The sequence below is a fragment of the Hibiscus syriacus genome, unplaced genomic scaffold (assembly GCF_006381635.1).
Source record: "Hibiscus syriacus cultivar Baekdansim isolate YM2019G1 unplaced genomic scaffold, ASM638163v2 tig00112888_pilon, whole genome shotgun sequence".
In the NCBI taxonomy this organism is placed as follows: Eukaryota; Viridiplantae; Streptophyta; class Magnoliopsida; order Malvales; family Malvaceae; genus Hibiscus; species Hibiscus syriacus.
Window position 1 is genome coordinate 601,010 of NW_024063415.1, and position 7,648 is coordinate 608,657.

Below are 7,648 nucleotides of genomic sequence, written 5' to 3' on the forward strand. Positions count from 1 at the left end.
TAACCAGGCACAATTTATATCCGAATTAACCTGACTTGACAAGATGGACTAAAACCTAAACAATTACTTGATTTCACACTCCTAAGGTTTATGGTATCAGTTTTTTTTTTAAATTTAGTTCTAGGGCTTTATAAGTTTTAATAATAGAATACTTATCAATGGAAGAGAATAAGAGTAGGTTTTTTTTAAATAAATGTGTGAATACAAGATATTATCTATTCAAAGACTCAATTATTCAACAAATGAATGTTCATACCACTACATACGCAATGCTTGAACCCGAGATAACAATAAATTCCTTAACTATATTTAAGGGTAGAGTAAAATATGAGTTTTCATTAAATTGAAATTGAAAATTTTCAGTAATAATTAACGGTAAACTACTTTGATTCTAACATTCAAACACTTAAATCCAACTTCCTTAATACCCAAAGCCACTGGAGAATACAACTTAAACGACAATGCCCTAACCAAATTTGTTTTTTTCCCCCTTCTTTTGAAACAAATCGGATATCTTACCCAAACAAAAACCCCGGATATCTTACAAGCACAAATATCTCATTAAACGCAAACCAAATTAACCGGAATGGCAAGGAAATGCAATGCAAACATTTCAACACATGTTTGAGCTTCTCTGGTGCCCCATTGAAGCACATCCAAACTCAAAATCATGTTATAGGCTGTATTTGCAAAGCGCAAAGTCAAAAAGCTGTCAGCCTACTTCAACACACATGCAAATCACAGATTCAAAGCCTTCTATGCAAACACTAAACACAGATCTCAAGCTACCTAAATGGGCATTGCCGGTCCATTCTTTACCCACTGTAAAACACAAAAAGTAACAGAAAATATGAACCTCCACTTCACCATCATTGAAACTACTTTGACCTATGAACTTATAGAACAGGAAATGACAAAAAAGCTAAGCTGTAATTGTGATAGATTCTCTGAAAAAATATAATAGTTCTAATATCCCGAAAAAGGATCTTGTAGCTCAATAAAATTTAGTACCTAATGCCGAGTTTGCACTTCTACTAGTGCACAGCACCAAATTCATAGGCAAACAAGCTTGAAATTCCAAATAAATACCAAAAAACAGGTGTACACTCACATGTTCTCCAGAAAAATACACATGAAGAAAAATTGCAGGTCTCTATGCATTTATATGACTAAATATAAATATTATGGGAAAATCAATACCTAATTTAACCACAGCATCAATCATCGACCTCTGCTCTAATCTCTCTTTGCAGCTCATCTTTGTAGTCTTCAAAAGTACCAGGAAAAGTGTTCACGGTCCCATTATCTACTACCCAAATTTGACTCTTCTCTTCATCCTCACAGACACGTGATATCAGCCTCGAGTCATGACTTACAAGGACAACTCCTCCAGTGAACTCATCTAATGCCTCAGCCAGGGCATCTATGCTTTGCATATCCAAATGGTTTGTAGGCTCATCCAATAGCAATATGTGAGGTTTAGACATGGAAATTGAAGTAAAAACAACTCGAGCTTTCTGCCCTCCAGATAATTTTGCAATTGGAGTGAGGTGGTTATGACTGGGAAGTCCAAACTTCCCAAGTTTGGCTCGAACAGCTTCCTGTTTGCTGAGTCCCTCTTGATCTGGATGAAGACGAAGAAGATACTGCACTGCTGTCTCCCCCATTGTTAGTAGATCTACGAAGTGTTGTGAATACCTACCAATCCTCAACTTCTGGCTCCTTCGTACTTCACCATCTGTTGGAACTAGATCACCAGCAATAAGGTTCAAGAGAGTAGATTTACCAGCTCCATTAGGCCCAACAATGGCAACTCGAGTTCCCATATCAATACCCAAATCAACATCTGAGAGTTTGAAGTCCTCCCGATTAGGATAACTGAAGCATACATTTATTATCTGCAAAAGAGGAGGTGTCAATTCAGTAGGCTCAGGGAAGTGGAATTCAACACTGTAATCTCTCCACTTCTTCGGGGCCTCAGCTGGATGTTCATCCTCGTCAACCTTGCCCTTTCCCTTGTTCTTTGCTGTTTCTTTTGCAGCTGCAAATTTGGCTCGATCTTTTACCTTCTCCTGCTGAACTCGATTCCCTGACCTTTTTGCAGCTTTTACCTGCTTCTCATAAATTTCAAACTTCTTATTCATCTCTTTACGACGCTGTTCATACCCTGATTCAAAATCATCGAAGTTCCCACGGTAGAATTGGAGCTTCATATCATGTAGGTGAATGATATCTGTGCAAACCGTATTAAGAAAATCTCGATCGTGGGAAACAACTACCAGCGTTTTCTTCCACCGGAATAAATATTCCTCCAACCAAAGAACAGCCCTAAGATCAAGGTGGTTAGTCGGCTCATCCAACAACAGAAGTGTTGGTTGCACAAAAAGTGCCCTGGCCAAAGATATCCTCATCCTCCAGCCACCACTAAATGACCGAGTTGGACGACCTTGCATTTCTTTGGTGAAACCCAACCCAGCAAGAATCTTTGATGCCTGAGCTTCAGCAGCATCCGAACCCAATATCTGCAACCTTTCATACAGTTCTGCAAGTCTTTCTCCTGTATCATCCCCATTGAGGTCACTTTCATCCTCTCCTCCATTGGAAGAATTTTGCAAAGCTGCAACTTCTTCTCGAAGCCTAACTAACTCTTCATTTGCAGAAACCACTGCCTGAATGGCAGTTCTATCGTCACCAACCACCTCCTGCTCAACCAAGAGCACATCAATATTTTTCGGGACTGGAATCTTCCTCCAAGCAAGAAGTTTTAACAAAGTAGACTTCCCCATCCCATTTGGTCCAACCAAACCATATCTTTTACCATGGGAAATCTTAACCGAGGTATTCTTTAGAAGCTCTTTCCCACGAGCCGACACTGAGAAATTGTCTACAGTAATATCTTTGACATTTGCATCTGCATCATCCTCACCATCAAGGACAGAAGCCCGACTACCAATAACCACAGTGAAAGCATCACGATCATCTTTAAGGGCCTCTTGTTTTGCCTGCTCGACAGCTTGGGTAGCAAGCACTTCCTTTTTTTCACGCTTCTTCAATTCCTTTTCACTTATGGAGGTATCAAGCGGCTTCAAGCTCTGCCTCTGGTGTCTGTTAGATTGAGTTTGCTCTTCCTCGGAGGGATACTCCTCCTCATCTGATGGTGGGAGATCAATTCCATCAGTATAAGATGAAACCTTAGGGCCCTTTGCCTTGGGTTTAGCAGAAGTAGGCTTCTTTGTTTTATCAGGTTTCTGATCCATGCTAGCAAGCATAGCTGAAACAGAAAGTTTCTCTTTTTTCACCTCTTTGCTGCTTCCCTTGACTTTTGCAGTAGAACCACTCTCCTCTTGCTTTTTCTTCCCCATTGCAACGATTACGCTGGTCAAATAACATGAACAAAAAGATCATCAATTAAGCTCCAGTAGTCTGATGCTTTGTTATTATTTCAAGCATATTACAGGTTTTCTGTCTCAAAAGTTAAGGAAAAGCAGCTAATAACAAATGAAATCATATTTGACTAGATTTGAATAAATGTGTATATATGAATCTAGCATGGTAAACTTATTTATTATTGTTGGGTCGCTTTTCTCCTTTTCTAGTATTCACCATGTACAATGGTAAAAAATGGATTTTCATCATTTAAACACTATGAAATTAATCTTACCATTTATAGTTTTTTTTTCAAGCAGGTCGATAATCGATTAAAAATACCCCTAAATCAGTATTGCATCATTCAGATACTATAACTGTAATCTTAGTAATATTATTATTTAACATTGAGCTGCAATAGAATTACAGGTCTTCAAAACTTACGGTAACAGTACTCTTCAATTTCAGGCAGGTTGATTAGAAATCCCTAAAATCTTTATAGCTGTAATAAGTATATGCATTAAGGTGATCTTTTCTAGGTTCCAGCGGTTCATTTAAAAAAAAATAAGTCCCTAAATCTTTCTACTTTTAATAATAATAAGTATACTTTAGGAAATTCCTAAATCCTAACTAGTATCAACAATTGCAAAACATCCTCATTAGTGCAACGAATAAAATTAGTCTTTCTTTTTTTAAGATGAAATTCGACAACCAGAAAACATTCATCTAAATGTTAAATCAAAGTGTCAAAAGTATTAGATCTCCCAAGTCCCAATACATAATAATCAATTTAGGGGGGCGGGGGGGGGGGGGAAGAAAAAAACTAAAGATCACAAGAATCTAACGAAAAATCAAAGTCGAAGTTGATTCAAATCTTTCATGATTAATCATTGATTTGGAAGTACTAGCAAGGATTAAATTAAATTAATCTCAAACTACAGTACTATTTTCTGAGCATCCAAACAACAGAAATTAAAAGAACAGATGCCCTAAATATTCCAATCAACATATTTAGAGAGAGAGCGAGAGAGAGAGAAACTGAATGGATCCAAGAAGATCAATTAGGAATTTAGAGCAAGGAAACACATAAATATGCAAACCTAAATATAAATTAATGGAAAGAGAGAGAAGCACCGGAATTAGCTGAACGGAAGAAGAGAAAGAGAAGGGCCAACTGGATCTTCAAAATCGGAAGAGGAAAAAAGTGGAATTAGAAACCAAACGGATGCAAATAGATCTTCAAAATTAATAAAAACGAAACCAGTGGGGGGAATAAAATGATACAGAGATAGGCTTTCTCGGTAGGAGAAAGACAACAGCCATTTTCCTTCTTACAATTTTATCTCCCCCTCTTATATAAAATTGTAGCCGACCTTCCAGCCAAAAAGAAAAAAATGAAAGAGGGTAATTATGTTTATATATAGCATTTTATTCGAATCAATGGACCTTTTGTACACCAAGTAAGGGTGAATATTCGATTGAATCGAGACAAAAAGAAAAAAAATGAAAGAGGCTAATTCTCTCTCTCTATATATATAATTTCATATTCTCTTCACATCATAATATTATTTATTGTATCAAATACAATCTAAAATTATAAAATATATTTTAAAGAATGTATATTGAGGGTAAAGTATTAATAAGAATATAAATGAGTAAAAGAATTTATGAGAAAAAAGAATTTACAATCAATTACGGTCAAAAGATCAAATTGAATAAAATATAAAGTTAATAGACTAAATTAAAAAGAGTACATATTTATTAAAAAAAATAAGAATTTAAGTTACATAGGTATTTTATAGTGATATAGGAGCATATGATTCAAATTTGGTCAAAATATACTTAAAATGAAGGATGAATTAAAGAAATAAAGAAATCATAAAAAAGTTGAATGATTAAATTGAAAAATAGAAAACTTGTTATCAAAAAGAGTAATTGAAAGTACATAGGTATTCTATGATGGTTTAGAAGCATGTAGTTCAAATGTGATAAAAAAAAATAGACTCAAAAATAAAGGCAAAATTGAATAAATAAGAAAATCATGGACTAAATCGTAAAATTGTCAAAACATTCATCCAAATTTTCAATTTTTTGAGTGATTCGAAATTCTCAAATTTTAACTTGACTCGAACTCAAAACTCGAATTGAAAATTCGAGTTGAATCGAATAACTCAAAATTGAAGAAAATCAATTTTTCGAGTTAAGTTGAGTTTTGCTCACCCTTAACAACTAAGAGTATTATGCTTAACCTTTTAAGTTAAATTAGGAATTCATTAACATGTAATATTTATAAAAATCAAATTTAATTTAGTATAAACTTTATTTAATTAATTTTTATTGTTGAATAGAATGAAAAATAATTTAATTTTAAGAAGGTGATAAATTTAAATTAAATATTAATTTTGATGATTTTTATATAGTATTGTTATCTTCACCTCTATGGTTCCCAATTTATATTAATCTATTAATAAATTGAATATCGATGGTTATATATATATATATATATGGCAACGGCTAATTACAAAAGAAAGATAGAAAAATAGAAAATAAAATGTAACATTAGTCCTGACTTATGATTTAGAAGAAAAAAAAATGATAAAATAGAACTATAAGAAAATGAGGTACCAGAATGAACTAACTTACCACGTTCATTGTTAAATGATTAAAAGTATTTAGAACAAATATTATTTTATACAATCATTGGTACTCGAACCCGTAACCTCTAAAATAATAACGATTTCTATAACCACCAAGATAAGTTTGCAAACAATATCCCCAACATAAATAGAAAACTGATGTCCAAACATCATATTGACTTCCCACCTGGCGTCTCATAATTCCTAAGAGGATTTGAGTTTTCCTATAGTTTATAGTTCAATGCACGCTAATGACCAACTGTAGTGTACCTATTTAAATAATTTATTAATGATGAGTGAATAAAATACCTGGTTTGAGTTTTACTGTAGTATATTTTTTTATCCATATATTAAAACTGTCGTACCTTAGATATTCTCTGATCTTCTCTTTGGTAATCTCGTAGACTTGTCACTTTTTTCTCTTTTAAGTTTTTTTTTTAAATTGTTGTTAAAGCTTTGGATTTTAGATTCCTTTTGGAATGGAGGAAAGAAAATGGCTTAGAACGAAAGCTATGTTGTTTTCTTTTTTATTTTAATTTTCTTGTCCTGTAGTGCTTGTGTTGGGGGACCGATCATGCAATTTCTTTTCATTCTTCTCTACCTATTGTCTCTCATTCTTTTTTCTTTTATTTTTTTATATAGAATTTTGGGTTAAGTTATAAATTTCATCACTCTACTTTCATTCTTATTTTTATCATAAAAAGTTTAAACTTTTTTAATTTAATCACCTAATCTTTAATTGCTCTCATTTTAGTCACTTTATCCTTAAATAGTTAACGACACTATGACATGACAAACATCACCAAAGCTTCATCATTTTGAAGAAAAAAATTAAATTCATACCAAAACGACGTTTTAGATCCATATAAAACTCAAAATTTCCTCAAATTTCTTCTGTTTTCCCTTTTTTCCTTCTTCCTCTTAGTTTTCTCCATCTTTCTAAATTTTGATCATCATTTGTCACAATCGAACACTATTGATTGTCGTTGACAGCGACTGATGAATTATATACACTTTTTTACAAAATTTGCTTTACACTCTTGAACGTGAATTTGATATTTGTTTAATCGAAAACACTAAAAAAAACTTTGTGAATATAGAGTTTAATTAATGCTTTTGTTTCCTCCTTACACTTTTAAGAATAGACCTAAGTATATCCTCAACATATCAAACCCAAATCCATCGTAAATCAAACGTAAACGAAAGAGGAATCAAAAGAAGCAAGCAATAAAACAGGCTTCATGTTTCGCAATTTTAGAATAGTTCAATTTCTTCTTTTTTTAATTTTAGTTATTGTTATTTTCTTCTTACCATCGTCACTCTTTAATCTCTCTTAAACATAACAAATCTCATTAAATGAGAGTCAGCAAAGTCTCTTTCCATCTTTATAATCTATCGGCATAAAATTTGACTCAAAATCTTTTTCGCCCCATCGAATTCGTCTGTAAGTATCCTTCAATATTTTATAAATCCCTTCTTTTGACGGAATCAAAATACATTCCCACGAACATCCTCGATAAACTAAAATGAGATATGGATCTTCTTGAAATTTATTCGAAAAGTCTCATCTCAGAATTTTTATATTCCCTATGTCCCACTAAATGTGTCCATTATTAACTTTCAAAAGTAAAAAATTTTAAACTTTG

The 7,648-nt window shown here is 33.2% G+C and overlaps 1 protein-coding gene across 3 annotated transcripts; it reads right to left on the minus strand.

Annotated features, from left to right (window-relative positions):
* Positions 1 to 1,137: 1,137 nt before the first annotated feature.
* Positions 1,138 to 4,682, minus strand: LOC120184412 (ABC transporter F family member 4-like). 3 transcript variants are annotated; one of them, XM_039188889.1, is made up of 2 exons: positions 4,504 to 4,682; positions 1,138 to 3,378 (listed from the first exon to the last, which is right to left on the minus strand). In XM_039188889.1, exon 2 carries the CDS (start codon positions 3,360 to 3,362, stop codon positions 1,218 to 1,220), a length of 2,145 nt encoding a protein of 714 aa, XP_039044820.1. In that variant the 5' UTR covers positions 3,363 to 3,378; positions 4,504 to 4,682; the 3' UTR covers positions 1,138 to 1,217. The 3 variants fall into 3 exon arrangements, with proteins under 3 accessions (XP_039044820.1, XP_039044821.1, XP_039044819.1); XM_039188890.1 differs by having other exon boundaries at positions 1,138 to 3,370; positions 4,501 to 4,682; XM_039188888.1 differs by having other exon boundaries at positions 1,138 to 3,375; positions 4,501 to 4,682.
* Positions 4,683 to 7,648: the final 2,966 nt, after the last annotated feature.